The 20,030-nt window shown below is 42.7% G+C and overlaps 1 protein-coding gene across 1 annotated transcript; it reads right to left on the bottom strand.

Moving 5' to 3' along the window:
- On the bottom strand, positions 1-2,923 carry rpe (ribulose-5-phosphate-3-epimerase). Its single transcript, XM_040202439.2, has 6 exons — positions 2,715-2,923; positions 2,267-2,346; positions 2,038-2,177; positions 1,787-1,921; positions 1,081-1,167; positions 1-996 (listed from the first exon to the last, which is right to left on the bottom strand). The coding sequence occupies exons 1-6, from the start codon at positions 2,861-2,863 to the stop codon at positions 874-876; spliced, it is 714 nt and encodes a 237-aa protein (XP_040058373.1). The 5' UTR covers positions 2,864-2,923; the 3' UTR covers positions 1-873.
- Positions 2,924-20,030: the final 17,107 nt, after the last annotated feature.

Here is a 20,030-nt window from a genome sequence, read left to right as displayed (position 1 = left end):
TGACTTCAAAAACTTGTAATTATTTTTGAATTGAGAAAAGTTGAAGTCGAAAAATACAGCTTGAAATACATTAGGTTGTTTTTCCAAACTACTCAACAGTGGAAATCGTTCTGTAGCCCATTCTCTGCAACTCAGTTAGTGCCGCCGCTCACACCACAGGATTTAATGTGTTATAGATTACAGCGCTGCCTTTCTAATCTTGAATTGTGTAAAAATATTTGCCCATGCTCACAAATAAAAAATAAAAGCTTACAATTTAATCAAATGATCATTTTAAATGGTTTCTTTCACTGACGGAGATCCCCCCCTCTCTCCCTCCAGCAAATATACTTTTTGTCCAGACTTGCCATCTAGTGTATGAAAAAGGATTAGATGGAAAATACGGAAAAATTGAGACATTTAAATAAAGTGTTTCTCAAAAAATCTATTTATGCTTCATGAATACAATCGAATCTTCTGGTTTTACTTTTAAACATTAGCAAGTTATGAATGGGTGGTATCAACCCAACAGCAAAGAGACAGTATATATAAAACACTGTACTAATCACAGTGCCTTGGACCATTTTATTTCCATAACCAATATAAACGTTAAACAGTCAAACAATATTCAGGATTGTTAATATATGTGAAATAAGCACGAGCTCAGCGTCGGTCTTGAAATGGTTCTTCCAAAGCCGAGATGAGACTCGATTTCATTTAACTGTTCAAAGTTCAAAGACACAACTCAAAATGTTTTGTGGCGGCACGGTGCAGCTTCGCTCACATCAACAGACATTTGGCCATAAATGCCCTGCTGACCCCTGACCTCCAGCCCAAAAGTGTCCACGCCGAGTCTGTTCCACTGGTTTTGTGTCGTGTTGCTGTGTCGACATCTCAGCGGTCCAGCGAGCGTTTCTGGATGGCTTCAGCGACCACGGTGCGCAGCATGGCGATGACAGAGCGAGGGTCCTCGCTGCCTATCACGGCGCTGCCCGACACGATCATGTTGGCTCCTGCCTGTGACCAAAAATGTAAATTTACTTTAAAAAAGAAACACAAAAATGAATTTGAATTTCAGATGGGTGTGCTTATGGCCCTCACCTCTGCACACTTGTGAATGGTGTCAGGGCCGACTCCTCCGTCCACTTCAATGTCTAATGACGGGAACTGGCTCCTTAACCAACTCACCTGCACAGAAATAAACAAAGCATGCTTAAACATCCTCAACACACTCTTTAGATACATTAGACAAATGCTTAATAGAGCCGGTGATGTGTGTTTGATCAGAAACTTCCTGTGGACTAAATTTGAATGCTAGGCAAATTAACAATGATTTTTATCTGATTTTTTTAAACCGTTATCAAGCTTCAAAAAAGGCATCTGACCGACTTCCCCCCTTGTGCTCAAAGAGACAGAATGAAAAGAGCACTGACGACAAAACTGTCTTTAATTGGCACTCGTGTAAGATAATTTGAGTACTTCTGTGATTCCACTCATAAAATTACTAATGGGACGGTTCTGCCATTATAACAACAGTTACGGATACGGCTCAGTGACAATTAGTTAATTTTGTTTTTTCACAAAGGTCAACTTCTCTCCATAATGTGATGACACCCTTGTGCAGTTACCAATTAACACGGTAAATACAAATGCGGCGTAAATTAAAAGCACATCTGGCACGTGTTTTACCATTGATAATATTTTGTGAAATAAAGCATTGTAGGGAAAAGCATAAAAGAAAAAGATATTGATCAACTGAGATAGACTTTTATTTTGTTTGTGTATGATTGCCGGGGTTTGACCTTACCTTCGGCATCATGTCGTCCATGAACTTCTGGCCTCCAAAGCCGGGTTCCACGGTCATGACCAGAGCCATGTCGATCTGATTGGCCCAAGGGGCGAGCTCTTCAACAGTAGTACCAGGCTTTATGGCCAAACCCACCTACAAAACTCACACAACGTTAGCACGAGGACACGGAAATCAAACTCACATCGGCACCTTTTCCACTGGAAAAAGCACCGCTGCTTTTGCCTCGGTTTGCATTATTATTTTGTCACCTTCATGCCACTCTCTTTAATCTCCTTGATGAGGTTACCAGGGTTGGTGGTGGACTCTATGTGGAACGTATATTGGTTGGCTCCTGCTGCAGCCATGGGCTTCACCCACTGCTCCGGCCGAGACACCATCATGTGCATGTCTGCCAAAATGATCAGATGCATCCACGATTCATTTCAATGGAGTAACTGGGGAAGTCTTTTGACATGTGTGGGGGTTCCTCTCCCTCACCAAAGAAAGGGTCTTGGCCTACCGACTTCCTTAGGCACTCTACCATGGGGTGGCCAAAGGTCAGGTTGGGAACAAAGTGCCTTAAAAGGGGAAACAAAGAAATAACTTTTAACTTAACTTCCTGTTGTGAGGAAATCCTCACTTACTGCGGAAACAGTTGCACAACAAACACATTGCAACGGTGTAAGAGGAAGGTAAACAATGCGGGAGGAGGAAGTCTGTTTTAAGACATGATACTGTTTGACGCCTAGACGTTGAAAGCCTCAGTATGGACAGACTTAAGTTAATTCCAGCTACGCGAACACCGGCTTCTCCCGTCTTAAACTCTCCCAGTTTGGCTCGTCGGTGACGTTAGCCGACGTTAGCTCCCCCTCACTGAACTTCCACCCGGCTAGCTAGTTAGCATGCTAGCTCGTCTCCACTGGCGTCAACCAACTGGCACACTGACCCGTCCATCACGTCGAGGTGCAGGTAATCCGCGCCGCAACCCATCATCCGCACGCACTCGCTGCCCAGGCGGGACAGGTCGCTGCTCAGGATGGACGGACCGATCTTCGCACTGTACGCCATGCTGGTTGCTGCTGGTACAGTCCGCATGCAGCGCAGCCAGCAACAAGACAGTTAAACGTCACAGGAAGCACAACTTCCGGTAGTGACCTTCAAAATAAAAAACGGAGTGAGAAGGCTAAGTAGAAAAAAAGAGAGGGAATCAATTTTGTCTTGGCGTGTATTGAGTTCAAAGAAATGATGCTTCTTTAATTGTTTAATTCAAATAGTATTTACTAGTTTCAAATTATTTAAAAAAAACACAATAGCCTCACTTCTGTTCTTTCCTAGTCTCACATGTTAACTTGATGGGCTCAAACCTCCGCCTTCAAAATAGAGGTTTCCCTCATCTTGACTCTAGATGGTGCAAAGCTCACATGGGGAACAAGCTGTCATAAGTGAACGTAACCTCAAATCCCAACTGTATGTGTTGGGAGATATGGGTAACTTTTGTGATCACCATTGTGTCGTATTGTTTAGGACACATTAAGTAGGCCTGGGAACACTAAATTGGTATGACAGGCTCTCCGGCTCCGGCTCTCCTTACTTCAATTTGTCTCTGTTCTCTGCAGTCCCATGACCAGATAGAATCCACTTTTTTATTGTATGTATTTTATTTCTTTTTTATATGTCTTTGGAAAAAAATGATGTATTGATTCAAGCCTTTGAGGGGAAAAAAGCACAACTCCATTATCAACTGATCCGTTTTATCCTTTTCAGGGTGCAGGGCGTCTAGAGCTTATCCCAGCTGTCATTGGCCAAAGACAGGTTACACCCTGGAGAGGTCGCCAGACTACTGCAGATAACTGCAGGGCTGATGAATAGAAAGAGATAACCATCTACACTCACATACACAGCCAATTTGCTGTCATCAATTAACCTAGCTTGCATTTGGACTGTGGAAAGAACCTGTAGAGACACCGTGCTGCCACAGAGAGAACATGCAATCCCCCCGCAGAAGGCCCAGGCACATAAATATATTGATATATATTCTTCTTTATTTGATTTGTTTGTCATCTTCTTCATCTCGCCACTGAAGTGGTATGATTATTTTCGGATGAGATGTGTACGCTGTTGGGATTTATAAGAAGCAGACGGCTGTGGTTTTCAAAAGCCTCTTCAGCACTCTGCTCAGCCACACTCACACACCGAGATTGGCCAAACAGAATGTGACATTTACGAGTATTACCCACGGCGTGCATTTACTGTAGGAATGATGGAAACGCGAGCGGCACGCTGCACTCTGGCAGACAGGAAGATGATATGTGTGATCTGGGCTGATGTCGTGCTGATGTAGAGTAAGTTGGCCAGAACAGAGATGGGGCCCCCAGAGTCTACAACGAAGGTAATAAAAATAGCTTCTGGCTCTGAAAGTCATTTTGTGAAGTGCCATGTCTGCAATAGATCTGTCTGTCCATGCCAAAGTCATGGTGTCTTGAGACCAGAGTAGATGTGAATGTCCAACGAAAGTAGTTAAGGTACAATTGTCTTTTAACCAAATATTTTGAGCAACATTTCTCAAGTTGTTAAAGGGTCTTTTTGACAGAAGTCACACACAAGGTTGATTTATGGCACTTACCTGGGGAATGCAATTCTATTTCGTCCTTAAGAGGGTTCGTTCTTTCTCTGGCAGCTGACACAAAGGAACATTCTTCACCTTTAGTGTAAACAAATCTAGCACCAAGCACATAATTTCAGTCTCCCCTTGGCCTCTGCTTACTGGAGGTCCCCATTAAAGACACCTTTTTGGGTTAAGTGCTACTCAGGAATGTGACCTGTTGCTCATTGTTGACATATTCTCATCTTAATAACACTCCAGAGTAACCAGTACCACCAGTACTGTACTCCAAGATGATTGACAGCCTTATGTTGTTGATTGAGCTTAAAGTCCAGCTTTTCTTTAATATCGTCGCTTCTCACCGGCTTACAGAGGGCGCTTTCATATTTAATGGAGATAATTTATAGAATTTATTTGGATGATCAAAACGCTCTTAACATATTCTACTTCTTAGTCACATGCATGGTCTCCTCGTTACATGCATTCCTGCCTCTCAGTCATCTGTGAAGACAGTAAAAAATGTCTTTAGTTGAAAAGAAGAGACAAATCAATTCCATACTAAGCGTCTAAGTTGGTGTGTGTTCATTTTCCCATGTGTGAGCCAAAGCCGGTTTCTGGCTGTGAAATTACTAATTAGTGTGTGTTTTTTTGTCAGTAAGAGTATTCTTTAAATGTGGTATCACTTTTTCACGAGTCGGCATATGGCTTCTGGGCACATTCAAATGTGTCCCTGTTGGTTAAGAGTTTGCCGCTGCGGGTTGCTAATTAACAGCCACACACCAGCGTGTTTCTAACATGCTTAAACCTGGTTAGCTATGCATCAGTTACCGAATACGAATTCATTATCTGGTACACAAGCTCAGTTCTAATGAACAACATATCGGAAATCAGCCTGCTATACCACAGTTGCTTATCTGCGGGGGAAACTGCATGTTGATTTCATAAAGGAGAGAATGTGTTTTGTGTAACTTTGCTTCAAAGAATATGTGACCCGTAACCTCTAATAAAAATGGGTTTGTGTGACCTTTAAACTTTGTTATAGAAGGCAGGAAAAGGAAATGAAACACTGTTGCCCAGATTTGTTTTCTTCTTTTTCCTCTGCAGCGGTTGATTATCAAGGACTTGGTCCAACTCCAAACTTTCATGTACTATCTTGATTGAAACCTTCCTCAGGCTTCCTCCCAGCAGTTGACTCTAGACTCCTGAGCAAACAGATAGCGGTAAACTAGTTTGTTGTGATGGTCGGGAGGAACGTGTGGAACATGTGTCCTTGCAGCCCCTCCTTTCCTGGGCTTTATGCTGCTAAGTCGGGGTCCATAACTTTGAAGAGAAGGGTGGGGCGGGCGCGTCCTCCATATGTTGGGTTATTGCTCCCAATCAAGTTTGTTTTCCTGCCGGAAAAAGGATGGTCCTTGGATGTTGTAGAAGGGCTTTTCATTGTTATGATGCACTCAAAGGGGGAACGCAGTAGTTGCAAAGACTCACTGTGGGCCTGTAATCATTAACCACATGGAACTCAGACTTTGGAAACGGGAAAACAATAATCTCTATTTGTGCCTGGCCTGTGATTCCGGGACGTATTTTACCGTATGTCACACGTCATCACACGTCACTGTCTTGCTACACTATTTACCTTTGTCCATTATCTAAACAGAATTTAATCAATTTTGTGTCGTAGTATTCTCTGACATGACCTTAACTGTATGGACCCTGACCACAGAACACAAAAGTGGTCGGCATAAGACAGTAATTGCATTATTAAATTTTTAAGTGTCACTTATCACAAAGAAGGGCGCTGAGGACATTTCCAAACGCAACATGAGCTAGTGAAGATTAAAATAACATTCATTCGGAATATTTTTTTGTTATTTAATAGCAACAGTTCAAAAGTTGTTTCATGTGAACAAATTGTTGCTCTCAATTCAATAAAACATGTAAGCCACTTCATTTGATCTTCGATATTTGAAGATTATGGATGTAAGGGAGCTGCTGGGGAAACACAGCAGGGTTTATTATTTTCTCACCACATGAACTCTTACACAGGAACTCGGTTTATGAAAACGGAAAATCCAGTTCTAATGATATGACTTATTACACAGGGACTCATTTTCAATTCATTATTTGTAATCCTGAATTGCTTCGAACTGTGTTTCACGATATCTAGCATCGGACAACCTGTATCTGAAATACCTCTGGGGCTGTTTTTGCAGTAATACCTTCAAACACAAATGGAGACATATGTGCACTCCTACATTTTTGGAAAGCTAAAGTATAACTAAAAAACAATGGACCGTGTTTGTCCAAACTCTTGAGAGTGCAGCCTGGTTGATATCCACGGTCGGGCTGAGCGGTGCGTCATGAGAATTCCCTCCTCCGCTGGGAAGAGTTAGCGTGCTGTCAGGGCTGAGAAAGCAACGCACTACTCAGCTGTGGAAAAAAACAACATGTAGGAAACTCTTTGGTTTGGAGAAAATCCCTGTTCTTAAAAAAATATCCCTATTGCTATGTTCCAAGTGTAAATAGTGTAAATAGAGTACTGACCCCATCTGGTGTTTCAGCTGTTGAAGAGTGCTTACGGTATCAAGAAATTCTCCGAAATCTTCCTTGTCAGTGAGGAGCGTTTGGGGATTTTGACCGTAGGACACCGGCATCTGGGAGGCACACAGATGTGGATACTTACACACAAACTGACTCTCTGTGACAGTCACCCTCCCTGTTAGCTACAACTGTCTTCTGCATTTGACTGGGATTGATCAATCATGTTTCAACAATAGCAATTAATGTCTGTGTGTAATAATTTATCACAATTGTTTGAATGTTGGATTAGCGTCTGCAACCGTGAGACAGTTGATTGAGTGCAGATGTATTGGTGTAGTGCAGCTAAAAGGTGGTTGTATGACATCACATCCATGAAAAAACAACCATGCAGGTCACCCAGAAATCTGCTGTAACGTAGTTGATAATAAACATTACTCTTTGCAATCCTGTTGTTTGGTGCTCCATCATCTGGGATGGAAAATAAGTCACATAAGAGGATAATGGATTCTTTCTGATGAGTCTACTGCTCAGGGACTTCAGTCATTGACACTAAATGTCAGGCTTTCAAAATAAAAAGGGCAGTGGCTTTTCTCTCCAGATTCATCTCAGGTAATCTCTTTAAGATCAAGTTTGCCAAAGAAGCCATGATATAATAACTGGATGACATTCAGCGAAGAAAATCCCCGTCCTTTCATAAATACTCAATGTTTTGTAATGCAATGAAATCACAGCTTGCATGTGGAGAATTGTGCACGTTCTCTGTTTATGAAGTAAAAAATAAAATCCATACCACTGTGCACTTTCGGTACTTTCAACACAGATGGACAGTTATTGTAAGTGTTGGAAAATAACTGTGCAAATGCACAAAACAAGAATAAAATGTGCCTGTCACTGCACAAGAATCATAGCGTGTGAGTTGTGTTAACTTTATACTACATCTGAGTCTTAAATCTTGGCAGTCAAGCATGTCAGCGCCTTTATCAGGGGAGATAGCTCAGCTAAAAAACGATATAAAGCATCTTTGAATGACTGTAAAGACTTACACATACGTCCTGACTAAGTGTCCCGTCCCATCGAATTAACATCACACAGAATGGACTGAAGGGTGACGGCTTATGGCCCTCTGGAGACACACAGACCTACGAGAGCGCTTCTCACAAACTATCGGAGAGCTTTCATTCAACTTTTGGAGATCCTTTGTGGAGTTTGTCTGCTTCTACTATTCAGATGTTCTTGCTGCTTGGCTACATTAAAGGCTGATGTTGACCTTGGGGATGTTTTCTTTGTTTGGCATGGGAACGCTTTCGGGCTTTGGATGGTGCTGGCCTCTTTCCGTGGCTTTACTAGCGGGTCCTGGCACGTAGCCAGCACGAAAAGCAGCTAATAATGGACTCTGCTATACAGTACTGCCCCGCTCATCAGATGAGAGAAGACTGAGTGGAAAGAAAAGGCTGCGTTGGAACAGGCCACGGCCGTTTGGGTTTGGTGTGCTGTCAAATGTGACAACGTCACGGTGTGCTCCATGGTGATGCACATCAACCCCAAAGAGAAGAGTTTAACAGAGTGCTGAAAAGAATAGAGCATTTAACCCAGAACACTTGATGCCGTCCAAAGCCAGAGCAGCTCCAAAGAGGAATGTACTTATGTTTAATCGCCTCTGCCCGGAAAACACTCCTGTGGCCTTGAGAGAGAAGAAGAGACTGAAGAAAATATTGATCACGATTAGGGGCCTCTGCCAACACAAATCCACAAACAGCCTTGACAAATCCTTCTCGCACTGACTTAGAAACTATTTGACAGATACATAGAAATGCTGGCAGTATTGGAGCGATCCACCCAGCAATGTAACAAATCGGTGTTGTTTTTCAGGCTGTGACACGGTGTTCCCTCGCTGGGTTGTGTAACATCCCTGAAAAACTGCCATCAAGCATGTCAATAGCTCAATAATTTGATCACATTTTTGGTTTCTAATGCTTTCACTCTTGGCAAGAATGTCAAACTATTATTTTATGTAAATTAAACGTAGGTGTGTCAAATTTGCAATATAATTTGCAGCACAAATTTGAGATTTAATTAGTTTGAATGCAAATGACTGGAATATTCCTTTTGTAATGTGGTTTGTTATCGACGACACATGTTTGGGGGAGATGATATTGGACGATAACATCAATATCATGTGTATGTGGTTTTGATGTTTCTAAGTAATGTAAGTCTTGTTACAGGAGCGTCCCTCTTCTTTTATGACTCCTTCGAAGCTTGACCGCTGTAAACAAAACATTTAAGTTACAGCTGAAAAGCCACACAATGAGCTCACGTGTCTGCAGCTTTTCACTAACAAAAAACAACCAATTCCAACAGCAGGAATAACAACCTGACCAAGGGTTCATCCCACTGCATAACTGTAGCTTCCATGACAGTCATGTAGCTTTCACGTGCATTCCTGTGGTGTTAAGACACTAGTGCATCGCGGGCAGGAATTTCCCCTGGCCCGCTCTCTGTTTTCTCTGCTGTGTCCCTGCCCTGCTTCTGGAGGTGAGGCAGAGTTCAACCACACCAAATCAGGAATCTGAAAGAGCATCTTTGTTTTTATTTTGAGTGTTTCTCTAAACTATTTCAAGCAGAAATTCCACCTCACTATGAGAATCTAAGACTTTAACTCTTTAAAGAAATGTTGGCAGGTTCCTGATTTCACAATGGACGTTTGAATATGTCTGGGTTTTTATGCGTGGCTACAGGCTACAGCACTCAGATAATTCTGAGACATTCTTATGAATAAAATACATATAACTCATATGCAGGCAGAATAACCTATAACCAGGAGTTCATACAGGAATAGGATGATTATTCCAGTGACCGGAGCAAGGATCACATCACTCGCACACAAAGGATAAGAGACAGCCATGAATAGCAGCTCAAAATAATACCAGAAAAAAACAAGAAGTGATTCATATCACCTTGGCAACATCCCAATGTTTTGAGGAGGATGTTTTTTTCCACCACGCTGGTTGATGCCACGAGGGTCCAATTTTCATAATTTGTCCAGAAATGTCTCCAAGCCGTGTTCCCCAAGTGATTTATGGGTAAACATAGACTTTAATCAATATTACAGTCACTGCATAGGCCTGTGTACATGTTTGACACGAGGGTTTGACTCAGTGATGGCAGAGATCAGCAGAAAGGAGACATGAGTTGAAAGGGCGGAACGCTGGTTTTCCTTCTGCGTCATTCCTGAGCAGTGGCGAGATATCATGTCCAGATGTTTTTGCAGGTTATAGAGGACACTGTGATATCTCCCTTATTTGCACAACAACCTTTCTGCTATTTATGCAGACAATTGGTTCATTTGATAAAATATTTCTTCTTTAAAACTGACCTCAAGAATATTTTTTGAATCACAGATGATTGAAGGATTGTTGTCCAATGTCACAAATCAAGGAATATAAATTTCACATTTTGAAATCCTTGTTGCGGCCTGCATCTGCGTGAGCTCTCCTCTGAATGTATTGGTGTCTTTTTACCTCTATCTTTTTACTTTATCCTGCGCCAGAAGCAAATTCCACAATTCTGTTTCTATTTTACTTCTATTTTTTCAGTTTTATGTCCTAGCAGAAGAACCAACAAGAGTACTGCAGTTCTCTGACGCCAATTCCATCAACACAACATTCAAGTGAAGACATTCACAGCTGCAACTCTCACGCTCTGACTCGACTCTGACTCATGCAGGCAAACTAAACAGTATCTCAATCACAAAGCACGATGTAACCAGGCAAAAATATACACATCCTCAACAGTGACGTTTATGTGATAACTTCTTATTTATAAAAACCTGATACTTGTGTATTGCTTCTCATAAAAAAACTTTTCATCAAACAGTAGATGATAGGAGCCGATTCCCTGAAGACCATAATCACCACAATGGTGCATTGTTCCTGACCCCAAACTGTCAAACCCTTTATCTCATCTTTGCCATGCCGACACAGAAACAGACACACCTGGGTACAATATCATATACCGGCAAATCATTAATTTTCTTTGTGATTATTGTGTCAGGTCATATCTATATATATTGTAGATGTTGCTCTTCAGGCTGTTTCAGAGGCAATCTGAGGCCAGAACGAGATATTTGGCCTCTTCCAGCGTTCGACTGGTACGAGGTTTTGGTTTACCCCGAGACCTCTCACCAGTTTGACGTTCCCTAGAAAAAAATCTACTGGGAGGCTTTCAGTGTGGATCCGGATCAGATATCCAAACCCCCTCCACTGGCCCCTTTCGACACGATGGAGCAGCAGCTCTCCTCCACTCAGCTCCTCGCCCACCTCTGTGACTGAACGCGGCCACACAGCGAATGAAGCTCAGAACCCCTGCGTGGATCCACAATCTCATTCTTTTGCTGAATACCAGAGTTGTGCTTTCTGCCTCCTCCCTCTCTCTCTCTCTCTCTCTCTCTCTCTTCACCCCATCAGTCCAGTACAACAACGGCCTTCACAGCTGACGCTGCATCCACCGGGCCATCTGCTCGCCCCCTTGCATTTCATGTTGTATTTTACCCTCACCCGCTTGAAACAAGACCCCTGGATACTTGAAATTCCTTGCTTTGAGGAGCGATACCCTCACCGCCTTGTAAAGGGTTATCCGCCGTTTTCCTGTAGAGAAGACTGAAGAAGACTTGGAGGTATCGACTCTCAGCTCGGCCCCTTCACACTCGCTCGCAAACCGCCGCATAGGTGATAAAGGTCACGGTATGAGGAGGCCAACATAACCACATCCTCTACAAAGAGACAAGATGCACCGCAGAGGTCCCAGAACTGTATGCACACTCTTCCCACCTCCTTCTCTGCAAAATCCCGTCCATGAAAATCACAAATAGGATCAGAAACAATAGACAACCCTGGTGGAAAACTCCCCCTTTGGTTATAGTCCAGGTGGCTATTATCAACAACCCTAATACCCTGTATTCCCTAAGTACCCCTTTCAGGCCTCCCTGTCGTAATCCCTCTTCAAATCCATGCAAACGCCTATAACTCCTTTGGCAGAGAACCCGGGGTTAATAGGTGGTCCACCATTCAATGGCCATGGTGAAAAGAACCGGCAGTGCTCGTCTTGGATCTGAGGTTTGACAATTGATTGAAGCCTTTCTAGCACCCTACACCAAACATTAGAGGCTGCAACAGCCCTGGAGGTGGGACAAGAGACAGGACCCTGATTCACTAGTGTAAAAAAGACATGGTTGAAATGAGAGAGCTGGTTTGGTAAGTGAACTTTGCTGCATTTTAGTGACTACTTTCTCTTTTCTGTGGGCTTGATGGGTGCTATGAACCCCTAGAATGCTCTATTATATTTTACAGCAGAACAAAGAACATGGTGAACCACAAGAACAGATGATAAACGATCTAAAATTTTCCAGCCAATGAAAAAAACAAAAATGTTAAATGTCTGAGCATTATAAGACCATGTAGTTTCATTCTTGTTTTATCGCCTGCACTACACCTCGGCTTGTGAATAAAACAGGCTAAAGATGGTGCATGGAAGCACACATCTGCTAGACCTTTGAGCTATTTCACTGGGTCTGCCCTTGTGGGTTTACTGTGCTGCTATGTGTTCTCACGCGCTGGCATGGTATGGACTCAAACATTTCCAGACAGGCGTGCACCGGTGTGGACTGCACGTTGGCAGTTTTCACGTCCGCAGAAAATATAACACATGTGCTTTGAAGCATCTGTTGCACACAAGTTTTGATGTGTTGGAATTTGAAAGAAGGGGGACTGAACCTTTGATATCGGTATATCCGTGTTTCCATTACAAGGCCACCAACTCAGCGCTATTCACCCACTGTGCTGCAAACATAATCCGCACAGCAGGAGAAGCCGGAGGAGGGCAAGAGCCTGCTGACGATTGGTGGAAAGTAGGAAAAAAAAGGATTTAATTAGGAATGTAGATTAAGGACCTGAAATAACGACAGAAAGGGAGGCGACGCGTTTGTGGAGCTTGGAGCAATGTGAAAAGGGCACCTGTGTGTGCTGGTTGGTGACCTGTGTTTTATGATTGTTTGTGTTTGTCCAGAGGAAGTCTCTGTGTGTGACCGCTGTGCGGCCTGTTGTGGATCAGGTTCGCTGCGTGTGTGTGCGTGTGTGTGTGTGTGTGTGTGTCCCTGCCATGGACCCCTCTGGTGGGCTGAGGTGATGGACGATGCCTGGAAGCTCTGTGGGCTCTGAGTGTTCCTATGAGTGCCTGCCTGAGCAGCTACCAGACATTTATGGATGATAGATGCTTTTGAGTTTGTGTGGATAAGTTTGGGTGTGAATGAGTGACAGGTTACGGATGGCTGTTGTGTTCCGGCTGTTATTCTAGCATTATTGATTCCATGGTGACAGGTATGGGAAGGGAAGCTATTTAATACTGTAGCAGAGAGCGGTGAAACACACACCTACGCACGCCTCCTCCCTAAAACTTGTGTTTGTTCAATCCCCCCCCTCCTTCTCCTATAGAATTACAACCCATATACCAAGTGCAAGGCCAGGCTGGAGAACCCAGTGTGGGTTGCAGCCTTTACTCGTGACGTATTGACCTCAATGAAAATGTTCATCCATCAATCTACAACCCTGTCAAGAGTTTACAGACCACATAAAAAACACTTTTCATCTTTTGAAATGCATTATGCATGGAGGTTTATCGAGGACACTTTTGCATAATGCTTAACAAATAGCCTCTCTTTTCTAAAGGTACGTGCTGCAGCACACATCTTGTCTGTTATTTTATTGATTTGGCAACTCTTCTTTTGAACAGCCCACACTCGAGGAATTCAAAAACATTTGGTACTATTCAAGAAGTGTTGTGGTATAAACACATCCTGTGTACAGCCGTGCTACTGGCTCGGTGCGGTTGTACTACTGCAATCCGTTGAGCTAAATCAACATCAACCTGCTAACATGCACACAATGAGAGCCAATTCGGCTCGTGCATGGCAACGACTTCCTACAGTTCGGCTCAGCACCCCGAGATCAGTATACGATCCACGCACGTTCTGCCACCATGACCTCAGCGGCGGCGCAACAATGTGTGAGGCGCTTTATGGCGCCACTGATTTGAATCACCATAACAACTAACAACAATTGCTATTCTCTTTCTTTATCTATGTTAGCATTAGATAAATGATGAACATTGTTAATTGTCTTATTTTGCGCCTGTGTGCTTTTAAGTTTGAATCTTAGTTTGATTTTCATCCAGTGGGTAACATTGGCGTGCATGCGTCTGTAATAACGTTAAAACCAGTACAGACAGTAAATAATGTTCTTCAATACATTCCACCCTTTCCTGATTTTTGCCCTTTTTCAAATTGAGGGAATTTTAATTGAGGGGTTCCAACTACATTTAGAAAATCTGGCAGAATTTCTGTTTACATATTTACATTCCATCTTTTGCTCACTCCCTCCATCTCTCCTCTCCTTTGATGTCCGAGGTAACTATGGTAAGTTAATTGGACGGTGCTGCAAATGATCAGTATGATCATTTATCATGAGACAAGACACTGCAGGAGAATCTCCTCTAGAGTTGTTTTACCAAGTCTTCATCAGTGAATCTCTTCTGCTGATGATTTTACTTCCTATTTTTTGACAAAAACATATCTTGAATTTGTTGACAACTAGATGATTGCCTAAGGCAGTACTAGGTGAAGCTAATTGCTACATTTGGTATTTCACTAGAAGACTAGAATAAGAAGACTAGATAATAAAACGGGTTGTAATTGAGACGTGAGAGCGACTCAAAACAACTGAATGGATGCAAAGAGGACAGAAGAGGACAAACCATGAGCTCAGCCTCGGAAAATCGTCTTTTCATAACCGCCGGGGTGGAAATACAATCCGTGACATGTTTTCGTTTTGTCAATTGTGGGGCTGGATGTTGAGATTTGGTGTCACACACACACACAGACATTGGGCGCGTCAGTTCCCAGCTTCCCCATCCGAACCACCCCACCCCCACCCGGAAACTACAGCTTCCTACCCCGTTCGTCCTGCTGCCATTTTCTTTTATATCTCAGGAGCTGTTTTACACCCTCGTGCGTCAAGCGACACAAAAGTTCACTGAGCACTCTGAAACCAAGCTTGGGAAAGCAGTGGCGAGGAAACTCTCCTTTGTGTACACACACAGAGAAAAGCTTCAGAAACCTCAAATCAGCAAGGCTTTGAGGTTAAAGCATCGATGCCAACTGCAACAAACCTAATCCACAATCAGATACAGACGCTTAAGTTTCAGGTCTAAAGTTGGTTTGAATTGTAAACCTTGAAATGTAATTAATCGGCTTTGTGTGGGTGTGTTTGTGCACGCTCACTACGAATTCCTCCTTATCGCAGGAGGATGTATGACTACGTCAGGGAACCTACAACCGAGACGGCATGATGGAGGAAGAGTTGAGTGAGTTCCATGGGAGCATTAGAAGTTTCACGCCTGCGGGGGGAGTAAGTGGGGTGTTATGGAGGATGACAAGTTCCTCTTGTTAAAGTCGGCCCGCTATAGGCGCTATGCTGAATGACATGCAGACATTCATTTTCACCTCGGGGTGTGAATCGTGTGTGTGATGGTGAGAGAAACTCCCTGAAAGCTGATACCGAGCAGAATTCTATCCGTCCTGTCAGCCGGGGAAAAAACAAAGAAATGAAGCAGAGAAGGAGAGAAACACAGAAGCTTTCTTTTCAATGATAAATAGACAATGGCACTGACACACCTCTGGTGACGGTAGTTAAAATGACTCAATATTTAGAATGCAATATTGTTAGTGTCTGCGACGGACAAGGTGAATGGCCAATGTGTAACAATGGATAAATGCAATGCAACAACTCCAGCAAGGATGTGTGAACACAAGGAGGTTGGTCATTTTAGATATGAATGCTTCCCACGATAGAAAAATTATCTAGTCAACTACATTTAGAAAAGAAATGAAGTGTAGGAAATACAAATAAAAATGTTGTTATTTCTAGGTGATGGTTGTCAGGAGAGACCAGGGTTTCATTCAGGTCACACGTATTGTACACAAGTAATCTGTGCTGACCCCTGTGATTCTGTGGAGTCAGCAGGTGTAGATAATGAGCATGTGTCAAATTACGAACATCAATTCATGCAATCTCTTTTTATTTGTTTCCCTCGTGATTTTGGTGACTTTGGGATATTGCTTTACATATTGCTTTACATGGAAAAAAATACTTATTTCCAGGAAAAACCCAAATAAGATGAACTACATCTTTGGCAACTGGCAGTATGCTGTGTGTAATGTTGACTGCTCGGATGAATAAGAGGGTGTTGGCATATGTTCAGAATGTTACTACAAAAATTCAGTGATGGTAATGACATATTAGAATGCAGAAAAACACATTTGCTATTGTGTGTGCTGTATTTATTTCAGTGTTAAAGGCTGTTAACTCTAGTTTCAGGGATTTTCCATATTTTGATCTTTTGAAACCTACTTACCAGGATTCCTCTGGCAAATATGGCAAATATTACAAAGAACGAGGAGGAAAGAGTAGGTTTATGGAGCTTATTAAACTGGTGCAGTGATGTCACGTTGGCTTTACGTGGACGCCCTAATTCGGTTTGAATAAACAAGCTTGTTTTTCCAGTTGAATGCCAGAGTCTGACCCCAGACAGGAACCAAAAGAGGACATTCTTCTGCTCGAACACCATCACAGACAAAACATCACACACAGCCAAAAGCTCTTTTCTTTCTTTTTTTTTTAAAGAGCACATAAATCGTACTTTGGACGTCAGCTGTCGCTGTTGAAACAGTCTGCGGAGATAAAAGTGTGTCAACAGCTTAATTCTTTATTCATTCTCTCCCAGGAACCCAAGTAAGCTATCATTACCTCCAGCCAGTCTCAAAGGGCTGTGGGTAAAGTCACTCATTATCCTTCTGGGAAAAGGAGTGATTTGACAAAGTGAGGTCACTTTGATCCATACGACCAGACTGCTGCTCCTAAAGACAGACCTGTGAGCTCAGCACATTCTCACTCTTTGGGTGTAGCTTAGGTTCTTTGTGTATTGATGTGAAGTCTTTGGATCAATTGTCATTATCCACGCATGAGAAACATGAAAAACTTACTAAAAAAAAGATAAGAACGGCAAATAAAGCGAAGCCCCTTTATGATTTGTAACCCACCTCCTCCTTACTCCAAACACATTACTGTTCGCTTATAAAATCTATGACGGGTTCTTGAATAATAAGTCAGGCAAATGGTCTATTTGGATTTGTGGGCCTCCATGAACCCGAAAGCAGCAGCCTTTAATTCTGTGACACGTCTGTGAAGTTCCATTCAGACACCAGCGTGCTGCCGAGCTGAAGCGGAGGGTGAAACCAAAGTTGCCCGTCGGGCGGTGCTCTTAAAGTCGACGGGATGGAGGATGAATTAGGTGATGTCTAAACACCGGGTCCTCGGCTCGGGAAAGGAATGCGGTATAAATCAGGCCCCTAAATATCAAGCCTTCACAGCCATGTGTGTCCATGCCTATACAGTTACACTGGTGGATCTGGAAAAGATTAGAGCTCTCGCACTACCGAGGCCGCAGGGTGGTTTATGATGCGCTGGGCTTTATCAGGCATGTGGTGGTGGGTGAGGGGAGGGAACATCACGACCCCTTCTTCATTCCACATGCGACGTTTGTGCTCATAGATGCCCACCTCCGTCTGTGAGAACCATTGTTTTTGCTTTACCAAAGTCGGGGTTTCATCTTTCATAAGCTTTCTTTGAAGCTCCAATCAATATGCAATATCCATGGAAATAAATTACTGTTTTGTTCGCAAGTGATTTACTGACGGTAAATAATTGTACAAGTCGGCCACCCCGTGACTTCAGAGAAACAGCTTCCCTCTTTTTATCTCAGTGCTATTATAAAGCTGTTGGGAGGAGAAGAAAAAGGCAAATGTAAATAAATATGTTCTCTAAAATCCTACTGTACACTTCCTGTTCAGAACCAAACAGTCAAAGTAAGCAGGTGAAGTTAGCAGCCAGAGAGGCAGACGTTTCCTTCTGGAGTGGGTGCAAAGCAAAAGCACAGCATGAATGTTTAACCAATTCTTCAAATGAATGCTGATGTTCCTCATGTTCACCTCGTAAAGTGCTACTACATCAGTGTTTGTTTACATCTTTAAAAAATGAAAATGAATGACTGCATGTTTAAGAAAATTGTGATTATCTGTGCTACATAATGAACTCTTCTAGATGATTCTCATCGTAAATTTATCCGGAAATAAAATGTCAAAATCTTAATCTAATATTTTCTCATTTCCTTTTATTGTGTTTTTTAATTTTTGAGTTTCTTTGCCCTTAATGAGATCCTCTTCTTTTTCCGCCACACCAGAACAAACAAATGGGAATTTTCCGTTTGGTGTAAGCAGCAACCCATGCCACATATCTCAAAACCTGTATTAATAATACTTTGCACAATGCAATTTACCAATAAAAGATCATTTAAAATCTCCCTCTTAGTCTTTCGGCTGTAGCTTTGCTCTCTTTGTCCAAGTCTTAAACAGAGAACCCAGTGTGCATGGTTCATTTGCACCCTCAAAGTATCATTAGTCCTGAATACAGCAACATCTGGGATTCTCTTGAGGAAATCCAGCGCACACAGAAGTTCTGCCATCAATTTAATGCCATCAGGCTCAGCTTTGAATGTTAAATAAGCAGTGCTTTGTAAATGGACTCGTGCTATCGGTGGTTGTTTGATCAGGATGGTCTTTAGGAAACTCATATGTATTCCTTTCCCTATTTCAATGAACATCTGTCCGACATCTGGCCATCGCACTTGTAGTCATCTTCTGACAGAAGTGGATTCATGGAGTGCTAAACAAACCCTATCTGCTGATTCTTTTTTATATTCACACCGAAAACTCCCTGTGAGCTCAAGCAGCTGCTGCCTTCCACTTCTTGCTTCCATTATAATTCAAGACCCTTTATGCACCGCGCAGGAGTCCTTGATTGGAAATATAACTTATTCTAAATGCTTGGAAATGGGCCAGAAAAAAACGTGCATTACTTTTACAGCGACACACGCACGCAGGGTACGTGTAAATATGACCTGCATTGTCAGTGCGCTTGGCACATTTTTGAAGCGTGCTCCTCAAGTAGATAAAACAAGTTCCTCTAAATGAGTATTCACCTACCCCTCCCTGTTTCATCATTAATGAGTATTATCTCTACTCAGCACAAGTTAGATACTATCGTGCTGTGAAAACAACCCTCCCTGTCATCAAACTAAAACAAATGTATATTTCTGGATGCCTTCATAGGTAGTGATAACAGAAAACTGCAAAAAAACAGTGAGACTGGGAACCGTTCAGAGTTCACACCCGTGTAGCTAGTTTCCGATCATACATGGATTGTTTGGAGAATCATAAGTGGCAAACTGTATAAGGAAGTGAGGCTCTTTACAGCGTATGTGGCTGCCAGATGAAACACAGGCGTTCAATAGCGGAGCGGCAGGAGTGTGTGTTACACAGTTTAGTCGGACATGACTGCAGAACCTGAGCATCTGCTGTGTAGGTGGAATAGTGTGAAATAATGGTCTGATATCTGATACGTTTGAATTAAAAGTGCTATTGGCTTCCTTCTTAATCTTCATCTTCCGTGTGTGGGAGTTGGATGAGGCTGGATTACCAATTCCAGGGACGCTCTCAAGGGCCCCAGAAGCCTCAGGTTAGCAATTATTTAGTGGCACCTTGATCTATTGATTGATACCAACTGGAATGTGGTGGGTTTTAAAGGGGGAACTCTATTGATTTTACAAGTCTGTCGAAACATCCTAGAAGAGCTCCTGCTCATTTGTGAACATTTGAACAAAGCATTTTGTGGCCTGAAGGTGCTGCTCTAAAATGACTGGTGGCTGTGAGCTGAGGAGGGAGTTTTCCAGACCTCTGAATCTCTGACATTAACGTCGGCAGTTGTTCAGATCTGTTTTTTCGTAGAGTAGGCAACAGGTTTTGACGAAGGAAGAGTTGAATGTTAAGGCGATTCCTGCTGTTGTCTTATAAAGGGGTTGTCACGTCAGACTGTTTAATGAATTAGTTGTGGGAAGTTCACCGGCCTGGAGCGAGCCGTCAACAGGCTCCAACATCAGGAAGACATTCAGGTCAGACGA

The sequence above is a fragment of the Gasterosteus aculeatus genome, chromosome 16 (genome assembly GCF_964276395.1).
Source record: "Gasterosteus aculeatus chromosome 16, fGasAcu3.hap1.1, whole genome shotgun sequence".
NCBI classification, from domain to species: domain Eukaryota; kingdom Metazoa; phylum Chordata; class Actinopteri; order Perciformes; family Gasterosteidae; genus Gasterosteus; species Gasterosteus aculeatus.
The sequence above is the reverse complement of the archived record's forward strand: the minus strand, read 5'-3'. Positions and strand labels throughout refer to the sequence as shown.

What these genes read in the sequence shown, in the direction of transcription:
- rpe (XM_040202439.2), bottom strand. Translation starts at nt 2,863, where the DNA reads ATGCGGACTGTACCAGCAGCAACCAGCATGGCGTACAGTGCGAAGATC. An exon ending in CACCTCGACGTGATGGACGG is followed by an intron (nt 2,347 to 2,714) that starts GTCAGTGTGCCA and finishes TCCCCTTTTAAG; the next exon opens with GCACTTTGTTCCCAACCTGA. An exon ending in TGGACGACATGATGCCGAAG is followed by an intron (nt 1,168 to 1,786) that starts GTAAGGTCAAAC and finishes ATTTCTGTGCAG; the next exon opens with GTGAGTTGGTTAAGGAGCCA.